The following is a 26,787-nucleotide window of genomic DNA, read 5'->3' as shown; positions in this document are numbered from 1 at the left end:
AAGGGCTGGATCTAACACCACCACTTTGTCAACTATTTATTCACAGAGAACAGACATAGCCGTTCACCAGCTGTGTCATTGTAATCAGCTAGTCTTGTGTGACCACATCGCTTTTTTGTCAATTGGTAGGAGGACAGGAAAGCAGTTTGGTCTGGCCACATGAGACTACAATAATCACCTTGAATCTTGTATAGCATATATATTTGTGAGACATGTAGATATAGTCATTATCAATGTATGTAGTTAAAAGTCCTGTACAAAGGAAACAATATAACAACCATCTACTTGTGCAGGACACTACATACCTGTTGTTGAAGACTACGATTTCTTTTCAAGGTGCTCCTGAGGAGCCATTCGTGTTAACGGATGTTCTGGGTACTTTTCGACCAATTTCTTGTATCGCTCGTGTGATCCTTCTTCAAAATTGTGTGCCCCATAGCCGACTATGGCTCCAATGCTCATACAAAACAAATGGATGTGTGGTTCTGTTTAGAGACATTGTAACAGCATACAAATTAGAAAACTAGTAAAATACTTCTCCATATCGGGTAATATCTAACAGCATTCGCATACGTAGAAGTGAACAGCCCTCCACACGTGAAGAAAACAATTGTACGATACATTGCGCACTATTTAGAAACCCGTGACTATACGCGCTTAAAATACAAAATTAGATGCGCTTAAATACTGAAACATCACAATGCATTAGGAATTAATCTGGGTCCTTTAAGTATTAGTTCTCTGGTCCGGTTTCCGGGATTTTTCTTCTTCTTTACTGGTGGGTCACCTTCTCTTAGCATCAGGAAGTAGTGAGCATAGCCATGATGCATAATTCCATGCATTCCTTTGCCGTGGTAAGATATGGCCTTTAAATACTCTCCTTTACCAACATATGATTGTTCTATAGAAAACAAAAACAGTGTAACAAGCTTGGCAGGTACTAAATTTCATGTACACTTACGAACATAGAGGTTATCTGGCTCAGTCACAAAGTATTCCTTGACAGCCTTATCTTGCGTCTCTTCTAAAACCTGTAAACGGATTAAAAATAAGGTAAATAGTCTGATATAACTAGCTTACTACATACATATACTCCTCATTAAATATTGCATGGACTCATGAAAAACTCAATTAGTGTTAATAATTTCATGTTTTAATAATTTCATTATAACACTCAATAATCATTGTATCCAAAAACAGTCATGTATCAAATCAGCAAAAATTAACATTGTTGAGAAAGGTATGTAGTAGTTCAGCTGCCTCAGAAAAGGGTGTAACTAATCACTGGACTGGACTACTGGACTGGAACACTGGACTGGACTACTGGACTGACATATTTTTGGTTTTTACACATCCTGAGGTTGGTTTTATTGAGTCTTGCTAGGGCCTTTAGAAAACTTGAAGTCTGCTACTAAAATGATCAGTGTGAAGAGTGGAGTAAGCTAAAACTGACTTCTCACTACTTGTTATGCTCTACAACATTTATACACTTCTTAGTATTGCGTTTTGGAGATTGTAATGTATAGCAATAGCTATCATTTTACTATATTTGTGCTACCTATGAATCCTTGAACTAAATAGTTCAGACCCCTGGACACAACCTTTGTTAAATGGTAACTTGACAGCAATGGGCTGTTTGTTTGCCAGTTTATCATGTTATTCAACCAATTATTATGTGTGGAAAGGACCTGGCATGACTCTAGCTTGCTAGTGGCACAAATGAGGTTCTGCTTCAAGATTTCTTGTGTTAGCCATTTCCCTTTTGGTTTAGTGGACCAATTAAGCTCAATACATCAACCTATATAGACTACATATCCATGTTAATTTACCCAATCATTTATCAGAGGCTAATAGACTATTTGATATTCTTGGTTACTATTATTTATGCATAAAGATATAGTATATGCACCAGGGTGTTAGTATTCACTGGACTGGACTACTGGACTGACATATTTTTGGTTTTTGCACATGTTATGGATTTGTAAGCCACGCTAGCTATGTTAATGTCTTCAGGGAACCTTTGGCCTACCAAATGAGTAGTGGAATAACCAAAACAACTATCTTCTAAGGATTTCACTGCTATAAAATGCTTATACAGTGGAACCTATTAATCAGGACAGTTGAAAATAAGGACACCTAGCTAATCTGGTCACTTGGTAATGGTCCCACAAGTATCCCTGAGCATGTAAATTGACCTGATAAGTGGGACACTTTTGGTTGGTCTCAAAGTGTTAATACACTGGTCACTCCTTACCCTGTGCAGCTTTGCCCATTCCACTGCTTGTATTCAGCATTTAGTAGGGTTCCCTGAAGGCATTTAGCTAGTGACTTAATAAATCCATCATGTATAAAATCCAAAACTACATCAGTCCAGTAGTCCAGTCTACTGTTCCAGTCCAGTGATCAGTAATATTGCAGTATGTATCAACCAAGTCCAATTTTTCTGAGGGGTGTAACTAATCACTGGACTGGACTACTGGACTGGAACACTGGACTGACGTATTGTTGGTGTTTACACATTCTGAGGTTGGTTTTATTGAGTCCTGCTAGCCCTCTATTATGTTCTTCTACAGTACATATACTATATTCCTTATCAGTATGCTGCAGGGAATGTGCTAGTTACGGTTAACCAATGATAAAGTCTTAGAGATAGTAGTAAGCTTGTACAATGCTACTAAATATGGTCACATGTTATAGTACACCAACCAGCACATGTAAGAACTAATCATGATAGCAGAAAAACTCTACAGTTGTGCAATGAGTTTGTATATTGCTTGTAGGAATGAATTTAACTGCAATCATTTATATCGATATTCTTGGTTACTCTTGGTATACCAGACTATAAAATCAATACTTACTTGTTTAATAAACTTTGCACCTTTCTTCTCTGAAAACTCCATTTGTGTAATGGCGTCTTTGATTTTTAGTTTTCTAACCTAAACAGAATGATGATCTGCCAATAATCAGTCAGCAGCCTCACTACATGTCCTCACCTGTGCAGCAATCATATTCAACTTCTGAGGACTATACTTGATGTCTCTCATGCACCCATAAATATCCTGTAAAAGAGCACCAGTAAAAACATTTTAAATATGTTCACATACGCAGTGTTGGGGCAATTACTTTTTAAAAGTAACTCATTACATATTACTACTAAAACTATTTAGTTAGTTACATATTACCCATAAAATAAAGTAACTGTAATAATACTGCATATTTTGTGTCTGCAGCACTTTATCATGTGACATGATTGGATTGTTGGACAATGTGTAAATCTTGGTTAAAATTGTTTTCAAGAGAAAGTAACTGGTCAATAAGCTTCATTCATTAATTCGAGGTGGGCTTCGTCACTTTGTTGTGGCTAGGCATTACTCAGAGGATCAGTAATGAGATTAGTAATTTTGTTACTTGTAGTAATGAAATTACTTAATATTAGATTAGTTACAGGCTACAGTAACTTGAGTTATATTATAGCATATTTCGTTATATAATTAGTTACCACAAAAAGTAATATTACGTAATGTCAAGAGTTCATAATATATATACTGAGGAGAGTATCCTACTCTCATATTATACCCCTATAGAAGGGAATATCGTGAAGTCATGATGTAACAACAAGATGTTGTGGTTTGTTACGTACAAGCAGCCATAAAAGTGCAAGAATCGTTAGCATCAGTTCACACTCGCGACGCTCAGAATAGCCGTATTCGCGAATGGCCTAGCAAGAAACTCCTACGAAGCGGTCTTAACCCATGAAGGAGCGATTGTAGTTTGGTGAGAAACGCTTAGAGTTGGAGTTAATTTGGTTGCTAGCCACGTTGTTAGGCACACGTTCAATCAATACAATGTCCAACTAATGACATCATTGATTATATAAAAAACGGGCAAACTCAGAAGTGCTACGTCATAACTTCACGACACGCCCTTCTACAGGGGTATATGAGAGTAGGATACTCTCCTCAGTATATATATATATATTATGAACTCTTGGTAACATGTTACCCCAACACTGCACTTAATGGGACCAAAAATGGCCGAAAAAAGGTCATGAAGTACACCAGAGGAGGTTGGTCATGCGTCATCATTCATCTCGTGATCTCAAAGGAAGGGTTGAACTAATTCTACCTTCACACCTCTTAATATTCTAAAGGACGGATTGTATACCCATACCAGAGTGTCCCAGTGATATTACAAGCTTTCTCAGTGCAATGCACTGCTTTCCTAGCTACATAGAACAATGCTTGGTTGCATAATTTCGCATCATAGGATTATGACGCGTGACCAACCTCCTCTGGAAGTACACCAAAGCTATGTTTGGGACTTACTTGACATAGTCTGGTCACTATAATGAGGTGGCCTTATTAATGAAGTACACCTTAGCTATGTTTGGAACTTACTTGACATGGTCACTATAACGAGGTGCATGTGGCCTTATAAAAGAGGTGGCCTTTGCTTTTAATAGTGTATTTTCTACACTCGGGTCTTACCAATGGGGGTAGCTCTTCTTTCACTGCTGCAGCCTCCGCTCTCTGTTTAGCCAGAGTTTCCCTTATTTGATGAGGGTAATGGTGGACGGTCCGGCTGAGAAACAATGGCTGCGCTGCTGCAATGACGCGCCATCTAATGTGCATACCATTAACACATTAACAAGAACAAATGGTTCTCTAACAAAAGAATACCTTGTATAATTTACACTGTCCCACAGAGTAGCTAAAATTGTCTTTGAAGGAAGCATATTGCAGTGGGCTTCATATGGAATATACAAACTACTCTAATAGAACGCACACATGGCGCATTAGATAGAATATTTACTAGTCACACGACACGTGGGCATCTCGTGTGTATGGATGCACCGTCCTACTAGTTGTATATCTTGCATCAGATTTGTTTGGTCAGCAAGAAAAATGTCTGTTTCTACAACCGCTGGTTCTGTAAGCATTGCCCCATAGATGTTCCAAGTAAATATATTTGTGTTGTTTTTAGTTCGCGAAACTCGATAAAATACGGGAGATAGAAAAGCAAGTGCAAAAAAGATGGGAAGATGAAAAAGTGTTTGAAGTAGATGCACCAACAACCGAACTGGTATGGTGCTAAATCAAGGGGTAGTCATTTCCATAGGTTTAGTGGCAGTCCGATTGCAATCAAGAGATCAAGGGGTTTGTAGTACATCAGATAATCAAGCACTTGGCTAAAGTGACAATCAAACAGTGTTCAAAATATATAAGGCCTTTGTTAACAGATCAAGAGTAGTTATAGCTGAGATCAAGAAAATATTTTGGTCACATGTGACCGAGGGCTCCTTTATGTACTTTTTATCTTTCTCAATAATGATGGTTCTCCATTGATAAAACTTCTTGATTTTGGTGGCACGTACTACCGCAAGCCCTTATCATGATATGATGGCTACCCTTTGTAAATATGTGGTGTGTAGAAATTATATTTGTGCATTTCTCTTAGCCTCGAGATGAGTGAGTTGTATATGTCAACTTGAGCATTTGCCGATTTATTGTGTTGTAACAGGAATGAAAAATATTTTGCAACTTTTCCATTCCCTTACATGAACGGGAAATTGCATCTCGGTCACACCTTCACCATTTCAAAGGTATATAGATATCTTTTATTTTAACTGATCCTTTACTACTACAATGTATGTAGGCAGAGGTATGTGAGTTATTGTAGGTAAGGTGGTAGTGGTGTAGTGTTGTCTAGTTTGCAGTTGGTTATGAGAGGCTAAAGGGAAAACAATGTCTGTTTCCATTTGGATTCCACTGTACTGGGATGCCAATCAAGGTATGCATTTGTATTCTAATTAAGGGGAAGAGGTCGTCACTCTAATAACTGTTGTATTAATAAAGTCAACTATAATACTATAATTAATATTTGATGGTTCTAACTTGATTTTATAATATGCTTGTACCATTGTAATTATGTAATGAAATCCCATCCAAAACAGTAGAAATGTTCGATTTTGACTGTTGATTTTCATTGAGAATTTGTCTTGATGATTGACTCTATTTGTTAATCAGATGGGCACATGCCTGATTTGTGTAACTTGTTTTTACAAGTGAGTGGTGTGTGCGTGTGTGCCTATCTGTCTGTCTCTGTGTTTGTCCATACACACCCACATGAGCAAATCCATTTAATGGTAATAGTAGTCAGCCTAGGACTACTGAAGCCTGTAATAAACTTCTACATAGGTAAACTTTGCTTTCGTTTGAAATACGGGTATAGCAACTCTGCAACAGATTTTGTGAATGACTTGTCCATTGGGTACTTCAGGCATTAAACAACTGAATGAGGTACCATAAGGGCCATGTCCCCTCCATTATGTGAACGAAAATGAAAAGCATGATGGACAAGCTATAAAACAGTTGAGAAGAACTCCTATGTGTAATATGTTGGTTTTGCTCGAATGGTGCTTCCTTACCAAGCATAATTGGAGAATCATTACAAATACAAAATATTTATTCCGTAGTGTAATACAAATATGTATTTGTATTTTGTATTTGTATATGAATTACAAATACAAAATTCTATTATTCCGTAGTGTAATATTTATTCATTGTTGATCACTTCCAGCTATATCTAGCACAAAACCAACAGGTCTACCTTTATTAAAGTGCTAAAAACATGTTCCATTGCTATCAATCAATTCTGTATGTGCAAACAAACATACAAACTTCCATGATGTTGTTACCAGTATTGCAGTATGCAGTGTAATGGATGGATAGCTGTAGGTGGTATTTGGAAATTTAAGCAGAGATATCTATCCATATATTGTGGACTTTCAGGCACCTAAATTATGGCTATTGGCAAAATGCGGAATTATGGAATTCCGTGCCCATTAATTTTATCATGAGAGTCATATACAGTATGCGAGTCTTTGGCATGGCACATAGAGCCGGAATCAATAAAGACATGCTGGAATGAACAGAGATCAATTCTTTGTCAGTTTGGAAGCACATATCACTGTAGAGAAACATAATTACCGTATAAGAAATGGCTGACAACAGATAAACCAAGCAGACATTGTAACAGAAAGCAGCGATTGGGCTGGCCAAGCGATTTGCTGCCTGTATCATGCATTCCGCACATTACACTTAGCTAACCACTAGCAAATGTGCTACACTCCCACCTGGTATGGTGCTCAGTATGATTAAATCGGAGTTGATAGCTACATTAGCCCTACCCTGTTTAAGGTTCTGCAACGCTGTTCTCGTGTGTACAGCAACTATTCAGTGACAAGTAGCACAGTAGAGTAGTGTGCCATTCTTGCTATCATGGATTCACTGGATTTCTCAGGGGCACTTAGCGATTTAGCCAGGTTTTCACCAAAGGAACACTTACAGTTTCATTTTATAAACATAGAATAGCGTGACAGTCACCTTCATCTGCTGTGAGGTTCTCTGCTTTGCTGCTGTCATCCACTTGGACATGCTACAATGAAGGATAATGCTAGACACAACTGTATTCACTCTGCCAATGCATCATGCTAAGACTCCTGTTCGCTTGATTATCGTACTGTATAGTAGGGACCACCCAAAAACCAGCCTCACTTTTCCGTGACAATGATAAAGCAGTATTGGTTAGGTAAGACTCAGCCCAAACATGCCTTCAGATCGACCTGAAACGCTTTCAACAAGTTGCTATGGAACTTCAAAAAATTTTAACAGAATTTTCTAGTGACTGACTGACTGACTGAGTAACTGACTGATGCCTTCAGACAAGCGTAACTTGATAACAGCTAAGGCTATGGGCTTGATTTTTTCACTGTCTGATGTCGCTTCAGTTGGACATGTGCCTTTTGGCATACCGCAGTACATACAATGCATTCTTCATGGACTTACCAACTTCCTCCTTTGTGTCCCTTTCATCTTTGCTGACAGCAAAAGGTTTTGATTTGGTGGTAGTGTGTGATGGCTTCCCTTCAAAAAGGAAATCAGTCTGTATTTTTAATAGTGGCTACTTTGATTGCAGAGGTGCTTTTCGAGCAGTTCTTGATTCATACTGCTGTGTAACAGGTTGAACATAGCTGACAACGAAGTGTAATGGATACTTTCCACACCATTTCTTTCTTTTGATGCGGTATGCATGGGTTCACCAGTTTTATTTTGCAAAAGAATTTAACAAACAAGTACACAAAAACTTATAATTTTCAACTAGAGTAGGGACATAGCACATCGATGAAAAGTACTGAAACAAGCTGGAGTAGTGCAAGATATTAAATTACAGTAAAACAATAAGAAGTGTTATATCCCTACTGTGCCTTTCCATTATGGTATGAGCACAGTAGGGATATAACACTTCTTATTATTTTACTGTGATTTAATATCGTGCACTATTCCAGCGTGATTTGGTACTTTTTATCGATGTGCTATGGTCCCTACTCTAGTTGAAAATTCCAAATTTTTTGTGTACTTGTATGAATCATAACATGCAAACCCTTTACATACTTTTATAAAATGATCCGTAACTCAATGGTGGGTGCTTCTATCAACATGCGATAAGTTCCATTCGATTCACCATTAAATTTCCAATCAGGCTATATTAGAACCGCGTAATCAAACTCACAATCAAAAGTTGAACATGTGGCGAGAAGATAGAATTACAGAAAACCCAATCGTTATTGTTCATCGCTTCAAAGCAAATGAGCCTCTGTAGTTACAGTGTTCATTTAAACTTCCTCAAGTAGCCCAGTAAGTAGCCCAGTAAATAGACTCTCAATTGATATGTTAAATGAGTTAAGCTACCCCACCTGATGTCACCTTGTATGTCTGTGTTGTGTGCAGCTTTAAGGGTTAGTGAGCATTGTACACTATAGTATGGATGTTAGTAATGGCAAGACACCGTATGTCTTCATTGTTAGAGTTAACTGGCTCATGTAACCAACCCTATATCAGTCCTGTTTTCCTGATGTCTCTGAGATAATTTAGATAAAAAGATTATCTAGATACCTAAATCACCTATTGTAAATTAGATAACAAATTTATTTATTAAGATAATAGTAAATCTCCATAATCTATTATAAATCAACCACATTCAGATGGAAAACTTGTGGAAAATGCCACATATAACTGTCCATGTGAAAAACATGGTCTTTCCATTTAAATGCTGAATGTTTGTCCCTGCACCTTATTGATAGTCATAGAATAAGATAAGCGTGGTAGAAATTGACATCTGGTTAAGATAAATGGCATGTCACTGTCTGATGGTGCAAGTTGTATGTCTGGTATCAACACTGTGCTGTTGACTGCTGTACCAGTTAGGATTGTAGCGTCAATGCAATTCTTATGTAGATGGCATATCAATAGGTGTGTGCCATCACACAGTCCCTCATGTAAATTGAGGTTCCGCAGTAGCATCACAACTGCACCAACTTTACGTTGGTGCAGTTGTGATGCACCAACTTAAAGGGGTGGCATTCCAGATGGTGTCAAACTGTTCAGGAATTCAATTGGATATTGTGCCCTCCTCATCATCATCCGTTAAGATGTCATCAGAGCTAAAATAAGTTCCAGTGTCTCCTGGAATACAACACTGTAGTATGGCTTCATTCAATCTCAATGATTCATCATTAGTTGGGCACAATATCACACGATCTGCAAAAGCATGTCCGTCAAATTTATCACCAAATACTGATGTTACCACTGAATTGGTTACACATCTATCAGGTATTGCAGTACATCCTTCAAATGGCTGATCACTCTTCACTGGTAATTCATTATTGTAGTTCTCTTGTATGCATACATACACCATACCTCTGAGTATTGAATGTGATAAATGTACATGTCTGATTACAGGTCTGACATCATTGCGAGCTAATTGCTGTATTACAGAATGATAAAAACAATTGCCATCACCAGGCGTTGGTGCATCCCTGCATACAGCCAATCCAATTCTCTGTGCATTGTCAAATATAGTATCAGCCATTAATTGATGCAGCCCCTTTAGTGTATTTACGCTTTGGATGATCATTGGTCTGGAGAAGTGCCTTTGTGAAACGCCTCTTCCTGTGGTTACAAGGCGTGGCTTTGATTTACTCAGTACCTGTAGAATTAATGATGAGTACTATTATATTCAATGTGTTCAATAATTGTTTCAGTTATCCTAACACTGTGCAAATATACTGGACATTGTCAGTCACTCCGTAAAGTAAATTACATTGGGGTATCCTAAGTATTGAGGTATTTACATAGGTCCAAACACTAATAGAGCATACATATACACTTACTGTAATAAGGAACAAACTTACAATGAATAGTCAAATGAATGGTGAGCATTCAATTGAGGTGTCAAGATGGTGTTAGTGTGGTTCCTTATCACCATTGCTGTAGTTGGCCTTAGTCAATTTAACAATGACTTCTGTTCAAACAAAACATTCTAATAAAGCATACACTAATGCACATACTTAATTATGTACTGTGCTAACGGAGGTGTTAGGATAACATTATACTCCCTGTATATCAGTACCTCTGACTGTGTATTTAATGAAGTGTGGGCAATGATGTGTGTCTCGTGGACTATCTCCGCTTACAGTTGTGTAGGCAGGAGGTGTGGCTTCTTGTCTCGTAGTAGCGTGCGAGTGTATCCTGCTAGTTAAAGGTGTCTTGTCTGCTGTAGACTCCGTATTCTTTTCTTCTGTGGGAAGTGTCCATTGCTCCAGTGTATTGCTATGAATTAGCTATCACAACGCTTTGGATCTCTCCTTTTATACTTGCCGGTGTGATTGCTGGATGATATTGTATACACCTGATCACATGATCTATCTACTTTGTAAATTAGGGAAAAGCAATTGATCCTCTTTTAGTGAAAGCTTTTAGATAAATATTATTGATGACATAATTTGACTTCCTATTAGCAACGCGTGTGTAGCGGGATGCTGTAAAATTTTCTGTAAATGTTTAATGGCGATTTGCTGAGAAAATTAACAGAATGCAAAGGTACACCCATACAGATGGAAACGAAAACCACCTTATGACACATTGTTTTGGGAGGCCAGTAACCTTAGAAAGTTTGGAGCGAATCGATGATGAATTGTAGGAGGAGTTTGTATTTAAAGTCTTCGTAGGTTTGGATTTTCCAGCCAGGTGACTAATGGGCAAGGCAAAACGAAACAAAGGCACCAGGAGAATGCTTGCACCATAATCAGAGCCTCCAGGGAGTTTCAGTGTGGTCCAAGGCTTCTCCTTGTAGTAGTGGCTGTTTAAAGCCAAAAATCCGTGAATAACGAATCGCCACCTAACTTCCACCAAAAGATGCGCCTTTAAATGTAGATTAACAGTATACCCCTCCGAAGTGCATCCGCCCATGAACCGAGATGTTATATTCGAAGAAGGTGTGCATGGGTGATTGGGAATTAGTATATATCTAGTGTGAGATTATGGGATACCGCACTTGGTAGGATACATATACCAAACAAGACAAAATAGGCCTACATATATACCTGTTGTTTAGATTCTGATCTTGTTCAGCAGATTCCCAGGAAGGTGAAAAATTATGAAATACGTGAAAATTGTAGTACACGTCACCCTAATAACAAGCTTCAGCTCTGGTAATTGGGGACAGGTAATGAGACTAGAGATAGACAAATATTTATATGCAATGTGCAAGCAAAGCAATCTGTGATTATCTTGAGAAAAAGTAATGTGTAGATTTCTGGTGGTATGATATGTAATGCGTGCTTTGATTTGTGGTGTAGTTTATATAGAAATATGTAAAATACAAATACCTACTTGTGTTGCACTGCATTTGGTATTTACAGTAATTCGGTTTAGATATTAATTTGTCAAAGGTTAAGAGCGGCTTTCTAAGGAGACCCTGTACAGAAATACATACATATATTTGCACTCTTCAATTTTGCCATGAGCTATCCAGTCAAGAAGTACTTTCAAGTTAATACTCTGTTGAATTCTGGAGGTTAAGACAATAAGTGGAATTAGGGTGGTGATGGGTGGAATTACCATTCACCATGATGGGTTGCTATTAGCCTCTTAGCTCCCCGGTAAGAGAAAAATGGTTCCAATGAACTATGGGTACACTCTGTATGTATACAGCGTAATTCACTTGGAAAGAATTTAAACTGCCATTAAATAATTTCATGAAAAACATTTACACAGACTTTTACAAGTTTTGTGTGTATATGTACATATAACTAAAGACATAAGCACCATGCACTGTGTAGCGTGCTTGTCTACTATAATAACACGGTACATACACTGTATAGTGTGTACAGCTAGTTAGTTAGTTAAATGTGTCTCGAGTCTCTGATAGTAATACAGCCTGTGTGGATTACTCTTTTGAAACACACTCTCCATAAAGACGACATGTCTTTTGTGAGCACATGAAAATGGCCACTACCACACATTGCTGCATAAGGAAAATGGCTGCTGAAAGTGGAACAAGCACCGTAACGCTGATATCTGATATTGCTGCAAGCATATACGTAAAATAGCCCAAGCCAATAAACGCACCCATAGCAACAGCAAGCTTATGTAAATAATTGGATCTTCCAGCATCACTGATATCCTTGTTTACTTTGTACGAGTAGTAGAGGTAAGTGATAAACCACACAACTTTGACAATCTTATGGATGCCAATGACAATGATTGGTATTTGGAAAGTACCGTAGGCCTCTACATCTAAAGACACACATTGACCATTTGGTAAAAGGATATCTTTGTAATTGCGTGTTGCTATGTCAAAACAAATGGTAAGGAATAATGTAAGGAGTGTCACTCCAAGAGTATAAGTCACGTAAAATCGAAAGTGATATCGTGAGGCCTCTTTTGTCAGCTGCGGTTGCAACTTATAGGTACGGTGCATAGTAGTGGCAATGTGGCTGAGAATACATGTGATTAATGCTTCAGTACTAACTACTGATATGATCAAGCTGATTGTGGAAACATAACAAAATGCCAGCAAGTCGATTAGTGGTTGAAGTGGCGTTAGAATTATACCAATATTGGCGATGTATATGCCGATCACGCTGATGTTGTACAATATGAATAACTTCCCAATCAAATTCTGTAGTTCTTTGAACATGACATGTACGGCGATAATATACCCACTTACTGCAAGTATCATGGAAAATTCAACCACTTGAATTATATCTTGTACCTGGTAATCATCAATTATGCCATCTGGATTAGGGCAAGGTAACTCATTTTCCAGCCTAGCAATCACCTCAGAAGTGTGGCCATCCGTTGGGGTAGTAACAATGAGACTATCAGTAGTGTAGACAATGTCCAGTTTCTCTCCAGTATCGATCTTCATGATGGTACAGTCATCAACCAGGCAGTATTGTAGGGTAGTGACTTGTTGGAGGTCATCATCACCACTAGCTGGTAGTTGTTGATCAGAACACTGAAGTGATGTTACCTTACTGACTGTAGTGAGGATAACAATGAAGAGTAGAGTAAGACAAGCCATCAACTTTTCTCTCTCTCTAACCAACAGTGACATCACAAATAGCAGTGATTGAGAAGTATGTTATATAAAATGTTGTATATAGGTCCAAAAACAAATTGTGACCTTTCATAGTACGTTTTTGTAGTACTTTAAGGTTATGGGATAGTGGATAGTGAGCGACTGTGGAACAAAAATTTTATTACGTAATTAAGGCGGGCTTGGTGTTGTTGTGTTGTGTATCAGCTGGTAACAGGCTTAAATTGTTGGAAGAAAATAATAGCGTGCTGACTGGACAGGTACAAGGTACAAGAAAACACACATAACAGTACAAGATAACATAGAAACAACCCACTTTGCAACTGGCGCACCTGTAAGCGCATGCGTAGTTTTGCTCAAAAATGGAGATACAGAAGTTTTGAGGTTGCTGGATACACGACTAGTCATGCATGTGCAGCAACTAGCCAATGAAATTTAAGCAGCATAATTGAATTTCACGAAGAGTAAATTTCATTGATTATATCTGTTGCACATGTGTAATATGATCGTGCCATTTGTATCAAGCAACCTCAAAATCTCTGTATTTTCCTTAACCAAAAATCAGGACTGTCAAACAAGTTGTTAACATTTTGTATAAACAAACACTAGCTTGGCTTCTTGTCTAGGTCCTGAGGGAACAATTTGTAAGAAATAATGTTTCTAGTGTTTGTGATATGAATTTAAAAATTAATTTTGTGACTACAGTGTCTTGTTTTAGGCCATATTGTTGCCATATTTCAGCCACTATACACATTATTCACAAATCCTCTTGTCAGTCCCTCACAAGTGATATTCTTCAAACCTTAGAACTGTTAGTAAGTTCTCATGGTTCTTCATTGGTCTGATTTTTGGTTCATAGTTTTCACTAATTAACATGGGGACAACTCACATTTCCATGACAACGTTTGAGTTCCATGTCAATTAATGAGAAGTTAAGAATGCATAAATATTTGGTAACATTGGATTACAGGTTTTGCAATTGAATTCGTCGCTTTTTGCAATTGACTTCGTCCCATTTGCAGTAGAGTTCGTTATCTTTGCAGTAGAATTCATCCTGTTTGCAATTGATTTAGTCGCGTTTGCATTAGAATTCGTCACAACTACATTGACTGCAAGAAACCAGCCTCTCATATACAAGGCGAATCATTTTCGCCATGGAGAATACCACTTGAGACACTAGAGAGTAATTGAAGCTGGTTGTACACGAAGCCATTAACTGTCTGCCAAGTTATTTAGCTTGTTTGCGAGTGACCACACCCATCGCCAATGGCGAACGTTACTGAAGAAGCAGTTATACTTCAACAAGATCATGGAGCAGCTGCTACATGTTTTTGTGTTTACTGCAGCTGCCAATCTTGTTACAGATGAATTCTTGTGAAAACTCAACGAATTCTAATGCAAAAGTGACGAAATCAATTGCAAAAGCGACGAAATAAATTGCAAACGGGACGGATTCTACTGCAAAGGTGACGAACTCTAGGACGAATTCAATTGCAAAAAACCTGTAAGAAAAATCAAAACCCTAAATCATGAAAAATGATTTAAAGTGTACTGTGGGTTTGCGGTATCCCATAACCTTAAGTCACGTCCAATTGTCAATACTCAATATGCATAATGGTTAAACCTTTCATGTTTCTTGTTGATATGCTCTTCTCTCTTTTCCATATTGTAATTAGAGGTGTACCGATATGACTTTTAGCCAATATTCTGATAACCAATAAAAAATATCATCAGGCCGATAAACAAAGCCAATCCAATATGGTGGTAGTATAGATCTTTTCTCTAACAATTTGCACTCTAAATTCAGTTATAAAGTGACAGTGTTGGACTTTAATCAACGGTTGACATTGCATTAAACAATATATGTGACCATCTCAGCGAAAACCCTTCTAGTTCACACAACCTCCAATTTTTTTTAAAAATCTCAGCATTATCTGCATTGTCCAAGGAATGGTTCACCAAAGTTTCAGTCTTCTGTGGTGAGTAGTTTTGAAATTACAGTGTTAGAAAGTAGGAAGAACAAGGAAATCAATTTGTACAGTGACTATACTAAAAATAAACTACAGGTGCTTGCATTCGCAGCCATAACTTCCGTTTGGATTAGTCTACAAAGTTGGAATTTGGCTTACAATGTTCACCATAGATTGGCAGATCAACCAAGGCAAAGGTTTGCCTTGCAGTGACTTGCGCATAGGCGTATGAAGGCGGTTTTGTTGAAGAAACAGCGATAATTTTGTTTACGTCTACTGCTTCATAAACAAACGCATGTGACACGTAAACCATTGGGGCTACAGAAATGAAACAATAATTTTCGAACTCCCTATGTGTAGGCGAATAAGATGGTGTATACTGTAGTTTTAATTGATTTGAGTCTAGTACTGGCCTGATAAAAACTTGCATATTTTTTCTTGTAGCATGCGTAATTTTACGAATTATTTTTAAGTTTCGATTTTCTCAATACGCATGCTTTTGCAAACTAGACGGGTTTTCGTTTAGATGGTCACATATTACTAAATCATGAGTGCCTATATAAATGTACGTATGTCTGTTACACTGATCTGATACAAATATACTGTATAGGGGGGAAAATTTCGATGGGCGAAAGTTTCGCGGTAGAGGGCAAACAAACTTATTCACGGTTAAACTTTCGCAGTGGACTACAGTATGGCGGCGCCCACTCAAAAAGCCGTGCATGTAAAAAAACGATGTATTGTCAATAAGTGGGCAGGCTCACGACGATTATGATGCATGCATACACTGGATTCTGATGATCGATTAAAGTGGGCGTGGCTCTACATTCGGCGTACACACAGCAATGCAAATGGCTTTGTGTGTGCCTTCAGACTGCAGTCTCGCGTGCCAGACAGTTTGTGTGGGGGTGGCATTTTTCACACAAACGGCTCTCCGCTAAACGTGGCTCAGTGGAGAATGCATGTGGAATGTGGGAAGTCCTGCAACAGCCGCTTCTTTCGTGAGCCATGCCTACTAATTTGGATTGTGCATCACTGGCTGTAGCTGGAGCCACAGTGTGTACTGCAGTCTGTAGTCTCGCGTGCCAGACGGCCATATTCTTGCTGATTAGAACAATTGTGGTTTTGCTTGTTTGTTTCATTTCATTTAAACATATATAAAATGAAAAAATCTGCAGGAAAACTTTCGGGGTTGTTGACAAAACCGCGAAAGTTTTGCCCATTGAAACTTTCCCCCTATACGGTAACAAGGCCGATACAGGCTATCCAACTATTGATACACCTCTAGTTGTAATGCCTCCTTTAGTCCTCACACAGTCTTTAAAACTTTATTCATACCATTTCTGGCGTCCTTGTACAAACCCTTGTAGATAGCATTTTGTAATCAAGTAGATATTCCTTTTGCTATGTAGATAAAAGAAACGAAGTTAGAATAAGCGCATAATTGTGATCTGTACTTTGACAGCTTTTATCGTCAAATTATTGTAAATGCAGATACAATGTTCATATCATAAACTACAGTGTATAGGAGCATACTCACACTTGTGTGCACACTACATACATGCATCTGCGTGCACTCATGTACACTGAATATGTGCTCAATGAAACATCCTTGTCATAGGCTTGTGCTGACAAGCTTCAGAGGGAGATGAAGGATTTTGGTTACCCTCCAGTGTTTCCAGACGACACTGAAGGAATAGTCGAAGCCAAAGAAGAGAAGACCACAGACGTCGTCTCCATCAACAAAAGACCAAAGAAAGTGTGCACAAAACATAATTTTCTATTGATGTACATAATTTTGTACAGGTGAAGAGCAAAGTGGCTGCCAAGGGAGGGAACATGACATATCAGTGGAACATTATGAAACTGTTGGGCATAAAAGATGAAGAGATTAAAAAGTGAGTTTACTGCTGTACACCCATCTTGGAAATTTAATATTTGCGGGGGTGGCTACATTAATTGTTTTTACAAGGTGGTGGTTCGACTACAAATACTAGAGCTGCATAGGTGATACATGTAATAGTTGTAACACAGGTATGAGGGCTTTGCCTGATATGTATGTCCGACTGCCTGAGGGCATACATACAGTATCAGGTAAAAGCCCGAATGCCTTGTGTTACAGCCAATATGTAACACTTCCTATCCGTATCAGGCTGATACCGTATTAGTAGAGCGACTAAGCAAAAAAATCATTTTTTGATAAAAGCAACAACATTTGTATTCATACTATTTTATATTAGATACGGTACCTTTAAAATCACCAATCATATCACGCTCAAAAAACCTACAGTAACAAATAAAACCAATAGAAAATGTATTGGGGAAGCCATAAAACTATTCAATAGTAGATATGCTGAAACTGCATCTGCATAGACGGTCATATCCAAAAGGGAGGTGTACATCCAGGTCATTAGCTAGCCATGTTAAGAAATACCGAGGGTCATGGTATATGAAGCCATATATTATTTCTGTTGGATTGTGCCTGTAGTTTTAACACTGGTTTCATTAGAAGTGTTTAAAAACAGTTTATTTTATATATCACATTTTGAAAGATTTTTTAAATTGCACCTGTAAATTTGAAATACTTTCATGCGATTTAAGATTTTGAATGCACTTGTATAGTTTCCTGACCACCAAGAAATAGGGTTACAACCTAGTTTAAAAGTTTCAAAGCATGCCCTAAGGCAATGATTTAGACGTGGCACCATATCTCAAATGATTTAGTATACTTTACTCGACTTCACAGAAAATTTGGTGGTTTTATCACCAAGTGAACAATTTCATCACAATTTGTTGCTTAGCCGCTCTACTATATAGCCTAAATATTTCAAGGGGGAAAACTTTTGCTGAATTTGCAATTTTGGGGGTTACCAGCAAAAAATTTATCCTTGAAATATTTAGACCTCCATATAGTCCAATACATTTTGGGAGTGTTTGAAAATCCGCAAAAATTTTAAATTAGGCAACATTATTTAACCTCGAAAAATTTTCCCCTTAAAATATTTAGGCTCTACGGTGGCCTGCACAGGACAATCAATCACCCAAGCCAATGCAAGTACAACCACTGGATATATTATATATGCATGTCTAAAAGTGTTGATTATGGGTCAGCAGCTAGTACGTTCTGATTACGTTCAGTTACGATGAACGGACAAACCATGGAAAATTGTGGTCATGCAAGTTTAATGTTTTAATCAGTGTGCTGTTGAATCATTTATGGATTAGTTATGGACAGTTCCTAGATATGTAAGCTTGCTTGTAGAGTGGTTACTTTGTGCAGAGTGGTTACTTCTTGATGGCAGTGTGGTCTGTATTCTGAAATGTGTGGGTTTGGTGAATAAGCTATAGTGCTAGTTCTCACCTTAGCCCAACATTTTTCAACTCGTAGGATAGCGAGGATAATATAACGCTCTCCATCGGAGTGGTTTTCATGATGAAATCTAAGTTGTGCATATTAATCACTTGAGTATTAATTGATCCCCACAATCGTTTTCGGCCTTAACGTCTGCATAATTGCTGCACAGTGTAGCTTGATAACATCAACTCTTCCATGATTTAATGTCTTGCCACTTCAGGTTTGCCAATGTTGATCACTGGTTGGAGTACTTCCCACCGGCAGCCATGTCAGACCTTAGGGCTCTGGGAGTGAAGGTCAGTACAGCATTTTTCATTCACTAGTTTCACTGTATATAAATGGTTTTCTCAAGTGCTACGCATGTACACATTTTTATACAGAAAAGTTGGCAGGTTTGTTGAATGGCCCAGGATACACAATATCAGTACTGTGGAACCTCTCAAAAAAGACACCCGGAAAAGAACACCTTAATACTGACTTGTCTTTAGTTTGTCCTATGTAAAATTTTGGTCCCTTAATATCAGGATGTTTTGCTAATAAGAACAGTAGTCCCACGGCATCTCAACAATCTTCACTTGTACACTTGTATTGATCATGTCATGAGTTTGCCTAATTTTCCCTCCAACATATTGTTGTCATCACTGTTGGTACATAGGTTGACTGGAGACGTTCATTCATCACAACTGATGTCAATCCTTACTTTGATTCATTTGTCCGCTGGCACTTTGAGACTCTGCACAAACGTAATAAAGTGAAGTTTGGTAAAAGGTGAGATTTTTTACAAAAACACACTACATACAGTCTAGGGGTGGGCGGTATTGATCAATATCATACCATGGTATTATATTGCAGTGTTACTAAATATGCATCAATAGCCTCATTACAGACTACGTATGCAGTGCTTACTCTAGCTGGGAAAACAAATTGGAGGTGTTAGCCAACTAACTTTTTCCAACAGAGGTGACAAATAACACTCCCTTATTCAACTGGTCTCCCATTAGCACCTTCTTGCTATATGTTCTTTGCTCTACCCTTGCTAACCAGTTCTACCATAATACTGGTATATTGTCCACCCCTACTACAGTCACACATGCACACTATATGCTGTACAGTACTTGCAAAAATCCACCCCACTTCATACAGTTGTTTAAGACTGTCTCTTGTGTACTTTCAGACATACAATTTATTGTATAAAGGATGGTCAACCTTGTATGGATCATGACAGACAAAGTGGAGAGGTGTGACCTTAATATCATGTGACTTGTAATGAAGTGCATTATTTAGGGAGTGGGACCTCAAGAGTACACTCTGATCAAGATGAAGATGGTTGAACCTTATCCGGAAAAACTAAAGTATGTATACATTATGATATTGTTTGTTCTCAAATACATTGGCAAATTTAGGACCTCCATTATGTGAATTTCTGAGTGCCAATTCAATCACAAAGTGTGTTTTGATAAGTAAATTTGTTAGCCTATTCAATATAATTATAGAGCACCATTTATTCTAATAAAACGTATAAATCAGTCAGTTTTACTGTTCAGATAATGGCAAATCAAGATAATTGAGGTCCTATTGTACTGTGATTTGAAATGCTTCATGTAATTGTGGTATTTTAGGGGACTTGCTGGACAACCCGTTTTCTTAGTTGCTGCTACACTCCGGCCAGAGACCATGTATGGACAAACAAATTGTTGGGTCCGTCCTGACATGAAGGTGTGTTTACAATCTAGGTGACAACTTGTACTCACTACTTCACTTTGTATAGTACATTGCATTCAAAGTGGTCAATGGTGAAGTGTTTATTAGCACAAGGAAATCAGCTCTCAATATGGCATACCAGGATATTACAGCAAAGCCAGGAGAGATTGAAGAATTGGCTACAATAACTGGACAAGTGTGTGCTCTGTATTTACTTGTTTAAGAATACATACATACACTACATTTGTACCCAAACTAATCACAGCACGCAACACTACATGTTATGCAATGTTTGACTTCTTTCATCTAGGACATCATGGGGGTTTCCCTGAAGGCACCACTTACACCCTATGACATCATCTACACACTACCCATGTTAACAATCAAGGATGACAAAGGTACTGGAATAGTAACGTCCGTCCCTTCTGATGCACCTGATGACTATGCTGCTCTACGAGACCTACAGAAGAAAGAAGTATGAACTAATACTAGTCCTGTGGTTATAGCTGACTTATTGTTGTTATTTCCTGCAGGCATTTAGGAAGAAGTTTTCAATCACTGATGAAATGGTGATGCCATTTAAGCCGGTTAGTTTCCAACTTGCTGTACCTACCACCTACTATATAGGACCAGTCTTTATAGTGAAGTGACTTTAGTACACCATGGCTATGTGTGGGACTTATGGCTACTTGGTATGGTCACTATATAAGGAGGTGGGCTTTTATAAAGAGCATCGAACTACGTTTGGGACCTACTTAACATGGTCATGCACTATGAGATTCTACATTGCAATTTTCCAATAGGTGCCCATCATTGAAGTACCTGAAATGGGTGACCTGTGTGCAGTGAAGGCTTGTGATGAATTCCAAGTGGTCAGTCAGAATGATGCTGACAAACTGACCTTAGCAAAAGAGCAAGCATACCAAAAAGGATTCTATGAAGGAGTAAGCAATTAATACTGTCGTTGCTATGCCAACTCAACCCCTTTGATGTTCAGGTGTTCCTAGTTGGGATATGTAAAGGAGAGAAGGTTCAGACTGGGAAGAAGAAAGTTCAGAAACTATTGGTTGATAGTAAAGAGGCTGTGTTGTATCAAGAGCCAGAGAAGACGGTGATATCTCGGTCTGGTGACAGATGTATTGTTGCTCTCTGTGACCAGTGGTAAGCCAATGTCTTTACAGATACAGAGAAAGTTTACAAAGTTCACGCTTTTATTATGTTGTAAAGTGATTTTAAAATGCCTTTGGAGTGTTGTGCTATTCTGTTTATGATTTTAAATTTATCCATGTTTTGTGCTCACAGGTACTTAGATTATGGAGAAGAAATGTGGAAGAAGGAAGCTGCTAAGTGTCTGTCAGGATTAGAAACGTACATATGTTTTGTGACATACTTGCACATCAGAGTAGTGTGTTGGGGACCTGGAATCAAATGTCAACTAAAGGCTTTGCTGTGTAGTGTGTACTATTAGCATGAGTTCATGTACGTACGTCTGGTTGTGCATGGGGTGTATTATACGCATGCACTACACACAAATTAAATACCACACACAAACCCATACATACTTTATAATAACTGTATGTACATTCAAACTGTAGGTATTCTCCTGAGACAACTCGAAACTTCGAGGGTACTCTTGACTGGCTTCAGGATCATGCCTGCTCTAGGCTGTATGGACTTGGTAAGATTTATCACATATCTTTTCCCACACTATAGTCTCTTAAAACTTTATTCCAGGTACGAAGATCCCATGGGACCAGCAGTACCTAATAGAGTCATTATCAGACTCCACTATATACATGGCTTACTATACTGTGTGTCACCTGCTGCAGGGAGGTGTGGTCAATGGATCACATCCTGGAAAATATGGAATTAGGTATGGAAAACTTGAAAGTGGAATCAGAGTTTAAGTTACACAACTACAGAGCAGAGCAACTCACAACCGAGGTATGGAACTACATCTTCTTTGGTGGTGATCTCCCCAAGGATAGTGGCATATCAGAAGAAGCTTTACTGTAAGAGATTTACACCATTGTCCTTGGTGGGTACCTTGTTTGGTTGTTTAGTCATATGAGGAGAGAGTTTCAGTACTGGTATCCACTGGACTTGAGAGTATCAGGAAAAGATCTCGTCCCTAATCATCTCACATATTTCCTCTACAATCACATTGCTGTCTGGCCCAAGCCAGTACGAGAAGATACCTCCAAGGACAATCGATGTTTGTAAGTTGTCACAAGTCAATACTATACTTTTAACTGCAATGGCATTCTTTACTGTTGCTTCCATTGACTTTTTGTGCCACTTTAGTTGGCCTAAGGCAATTAGATCTAATGGACATTTACTTCTCAACTCTGAAAAAATGTCAAAGTCTACTGGAAACTTCCTCACAATGTTTCAGTCAGTGCAACGCTTTTCTGCTGATGGTAAATTAAATTCTCAAGCCCTGTGTGATTAAACATTGTGTCATTCATCTTATAGGTACTCGTCTGGCCTTGGCTGATGCAGGAGACACTCAGGAAGATGCTAATTTTGTATTCACAATGGCAGACGCTGGCCTCCTACGACTGTACTCCCAAATAGAATGGACAAAGGTTAACGACCAGTGTTGTTAGCATATGATGATGTCATTTGATGTCATGTTAGGAAATGTTGGACAATCAGGGGACAATGAGGAATAATCCTCCATCAGAGTACACTTATCTTGATCAAGTGTTTGAGAGTGAAATCAACAATGCCATCAAGTTGACTGATCATAATTATTCTTGTACATTGTTCAGGGAAGCCATGAAGTCTGGCTTCTATGATCTACAGGTGAGAGAAAGTGGTACAAATAGCAGATTAGTTGAACTTTTGAGCCACCAGCCGATTTTCCCCTGTCTGTCATTTCTATGGGTGGGTATATGCTAAATATAAATCATCAAAAATTTGGGAAGAGACAAATCAGCTTGTCTAGGCTAAATATTTGGAAGATAATATTCTGACAGATTCATCTGCTGCTGATACTGAACATGCAGAGACTAACTGGTGAATTCTCTTCAATTTGCCAATTTTTTCCTTCCAGACTTTTATTGTTTACAAGATTACATGTAGGTTGTCTATTGGTGTGAAACACCATAGATGATATACCTACTGACACAGTAGGTGTATCATCTATGGAAACACTCATATAAGCTTTGGTACTTTACCATATAGCTAGGAAAGTTTGGTAGGAGGAAACTGTAGTGAATTTGCCATGAGAGGGTTTTAGGTTTGGTAAATTTGTTAGTAGCCAAATGATTTGGCGGATTTTAGTTTGACGAAACACTGCTCACTCGCCAAACTTTCCAGCTATACGGTACCTCTGCCTTGAATCCACTTATGGTTTTATTTTACACTCCCATGTGTGTTGTGATTTGCCTTTTTTGTTGTTGTATGGTATAGTCTGCTCGAGACAGATATCGAGATTTGACTGCAGTTAGTGGAGGAATGAACTGGGACCTGATCCAAAAGTTCATTAAGGTAACAATGTGGCTGACATGTTAAGATTGTTGAAATGTATGTATGTAACAGATACAAGCAGTTCTTCTTGCTCCAGTGTGTCCCCATGTGTGTGAACATGTTTGGGAACTGATTGGAGAGGTGATGTGTGTGTGTGTCATGTGTACAGTGTAGTGAGTGTATTGTACCTTGTGCACAGGGGTGTGTAATTTGTTTGGTTATCTTATTTGTCACATTAGACTGACACAATCATGAAGGCACGATGGCCTACTCTACTTGGTGATGGAGCAGTGAATGAGGTGGCCATTGAAGCAGTACATCATTTGATAAAGGTCACCCATGAATTTAGAGTACGACTAAAGAAGATGCTGGAAATGAAAGTGAAAGGAAAAGTAGGTGAATAATTAAAACAAGCAATGCTTGTACTCAGTTTCTACAGGCTACCACATTCAAGAAGCCATCATATGGTATAGTGTATGTAGCCCGACATTACCCTGACTGGCAGGCAACAATCTTAAACAAGTTACGTTCACTTTATGATGAGAAAGAAAATAGCTTACCCCCCAACAATGACATATTGGCACATCTCAAGAACGAGGAGAGCCTCAAAAAAGTCTTCAAGAAAGTGATGCCATTTGTCCAGCACGTTAAGGTGAGGGCTTATTAGAACCGATGGATAGAATAAAATTGTCTTCTTGTATTTCAGAACATGTTACCCGAAGGAAAGGCCAGTACTCTTGAAGATGTAACACGTTTTAATGAGAAGGAGGTGTTGGAAAATCATTCTAGTTACATCGTCCGAGCTTTAGAGGTAATCACCATGTTCACTAGCCCAATAATGGTGGCAGTTGTAGCTCCTCACTTGTAGCTGGATGAGATATGGATTGAAGATGTGGAGAATGCTACTGACAAGAAAGTCAAGGAGGACTGTATACCTGGGAAACCAATATCAGTATTTACTAGTGACCCTCACAAGGTTTGTGCTTTAAGATATTTTGTTGTTTTGTGATATGTGTTTGTGTAGCCATTTTGTAAAGTGACTGCTGCCAACCCTCAAGTTGGTAGTGGTTATTTCTCCTATCCCATAATGGTGTATGAAGGTGACACAGTACCTCGAGTGGTAGATAGGATCAAAAGAACAGCTGGTGTACCAGGTAAAACTAACCCTGTACTTTTGATTGTGGTACTGACAAGATAAACAATTTTTATAATTTATCATGTTAGGTGACAAGCCAGTTGATTTGTTGATGTACAAGGATCCTCAAACTGGTTCCAGGAAATTACCAACTTTAGATTACCATGAGGTCGTGTGTGTGGTACCATCATCTGGTGTGTTCACTTTGAAGGATAATGACTTGTGGGTTGGGTTACAACAAGTTGGTAGTCAGATACTATACACTGTTCCTGAACCATAGAAGTGTAAATGACAATTTATTTTAGAATTATATGTGCATTTCAGTATTAGAGATAAACATTATTATGACTGGTGAACCTGCGCATAAGAAAGAACGGTGCCTGAGTTAATGTTTTTCATGTGAAGGTGCACCCCAACTATCAGTTACTGACTGGAAAGTGAGGTGGTTATAGCACTGCGCTTTCAGCTATGTATGTTCAGCCTGTTACACAGCATTATAAGTGAAAAACAGTAAGAGAAAAGCACTTCTGCAATCAATCTAGTCTCCATGGAAAATATGGATGATTCCTGTAGGGAAGCCATCGTACTACCACGAATCAACACCTTGGGCTGTCAGCAAAGAGAAATGAGACACAAAGTCCATGATGCATACATTGTATGTACTGTGGTATGCCAAAAGGTACCAGTTGGGCTGAAGCAATGTCAAACAGTGAAAAAATCAAGCTCGTATCCTTAGATGTTATCGAGTTACGCTTGTCCGGAAACATTAGTTAGTCAATCAGTAGAAAAATTCCACTATTTTTTTTTAATTGTAGCAACTTTTTGGAAGCAATTCAGGTCATACACTATTGGGCTTGGTTATACTGCCAAGGTGCCATGAAGGTATTGTGTGGCTGGTTTTGGGGTGAAATTTTTGGCCAGAAAAGCTCAAATCTCCACAATCCCTAATATACAGTACTACCATACTGTAAAGCCCAGGCTCAAATGCTGGGTCCTAAATTAAGGCCAGAGGGTGCTACTTTAATGTAAAAAAATCTTGTGGCTCCTTGTAGTAGCTGCAAGCTCATGCATTCCGAATTGTAATCTCATACGTGAGCTTACACTGCCTTAATCTGCATATATACAACTAATGAAACCACAAAGATGTCAACAGCAGCTGCTACAAGGAGCAACAAGATTGTTCACACTTGTTTAATAAACTTTGTACCTTTCTTCTGGAAAACTTCATTTGTATAATGGCATCCTTGATTTTTAGTTTCCAATCTAAATGGAATGATGATATGCCAATATCAGTCAGCAGCCTTGCCTGAGCAGCAATAATATTCAACTTCTGAGGGCTATAGTTGATGTCTCTCATGCATCCATAAATATCCTGTAAAAATAATATGGATGGCCAAAATAATGGTCATGATTTGCACCTGAGCTATTTGGGACCTACTTGGCATGGCCATTATAATGAGGTCGTGAAGCTCGTCATGAAGTACACCTTATCTATGTTTGGGATCCACTTGGCTATTAAAGAGGTGGGTCTTACCAATGGAGGTAGCTCTTCTTTCACTGCTACAGCCTCCGCTCTCTGTTCAGCCAGAGTTTCCTGGAGGACGGTCCTACTGGCTGCGCTGTTGCAATGACTCGCCATCTAATATACATATCGACAACACATTAATAGCTTTCCAAAAGAATACCTTGAGCAATTTACACTGCCCCAT

General features: G+C 38.5%; 2 protein-coding genes across 3 annotated transcripts; one reads left to right on the top strand and one right to left on the bottom strand.

The window, feature by feature from the left end:
• Positions 1-657: 657 nt before the first annotated feature.
• On the bottom strand, positions 658-4,793 carry LOC136239627 (large ribosomal subunit protein uL22m-like). Its single transcript, XM_066030397.1, has 6 exons — positions 4,680-4,793; positions 4,488-4,620; positions 2,994-3,059; positions 2,859-2,936; positions 962-1,031; positions 658-901 (listed from the first exon to the last, which is right to left on the bottom strand). Exons 1-6 carry the CDS (start codon positions 4,733-4,735, stop codon positions 696-698), a joined length of 609 nt encoding a protein of 202 aa, XP_065886469.1. The 5' UTR covers positions 4,736-4,793; the 3' UTR covers positions 658-695.
• LOC136239625 (leucine--tRNA ligase, cytoplasmic-like) lies at positions 4,787-25,426 on the top strand. Of its 2 annotated transcripts, XM_066030396.1 has the most exons (34): positions 4,787-4,931; positions 4,984-5,082; positions 5,458-5,468; positions 5,521-5,602; positions 5,656-5,661; positions 5,710-5,790; positions 17,035-17,172; positions 17,220-17,311; positions 18,989-19,064; positions 19,424-19,536; positions 19,943-20,006; positions 20,053-20,120; positions 20,388-20,484; positions 20,537-20,665; positions 20,780-20,944; positions 21,003-21,056; positions 21,273-21,413; positions 21,467-21,630; positions 21,772-21,837; positions 22,065-22,147; positions 22,204-22,342; positions 22,392-22,481; positions 22,533-22,688; positions 22,774-22,889; positions 22,945-23,057; positions 23,110-23,277; positions 23,887-23,964; positions 24,016-24,084; positions 24,183-24,335; positions 24,383-24,595; positions 24,650-24,754; positions 24,812-24,919; positions 24,968-25,097; positions 25,168-25,426. In XM_066030396.1, exons 1-34 carry the CDS (start codon positions 4,848-4,850, stop codon positions 25,356-25,358), a joined length of 3,642 nt encoding a protein of 1,213 aa, XP_065886468.1. In that variant the 5' UTR covers positions 4,787-4,847; the 3' UTR covers positions 25,359-25,426. The 2 variants fall into 2 exon arrangements, with proteins under 2 accessions (XP_065886468.1, XP_065886467.1); XM_066030395.1 differs by lacking the exons at positions 4,787-4,931; positions 4,984-5,082; positions 5,458-5,468 and having other exon boundaries at positions 5,545-5,602; positions 5,656-5,790; positions 24,183-24,323.
• The last annotated feature ends 1,361 nt before the right edge of the window (positions 25,427-26,787 follow it).

Source organism: Dysidea avara, chromosome 11, assembly GCF_963678975.1.
Source record: "Dysidea avara chromosome 11, odDysAvar1.4, whole genome shotgun sequence".
Lineage (NCBI taxonomy): Eukaryota > Metazoa > Porifera > Demospongiae > Dictyoceratida > Dysideidae > Dysidea > Dysidea avara.
The sequence above is the reverse complement of the archived record's forward strand: the minus strand, read 5'-3'. Positions and strand labels throughout refer to the sequence as shown.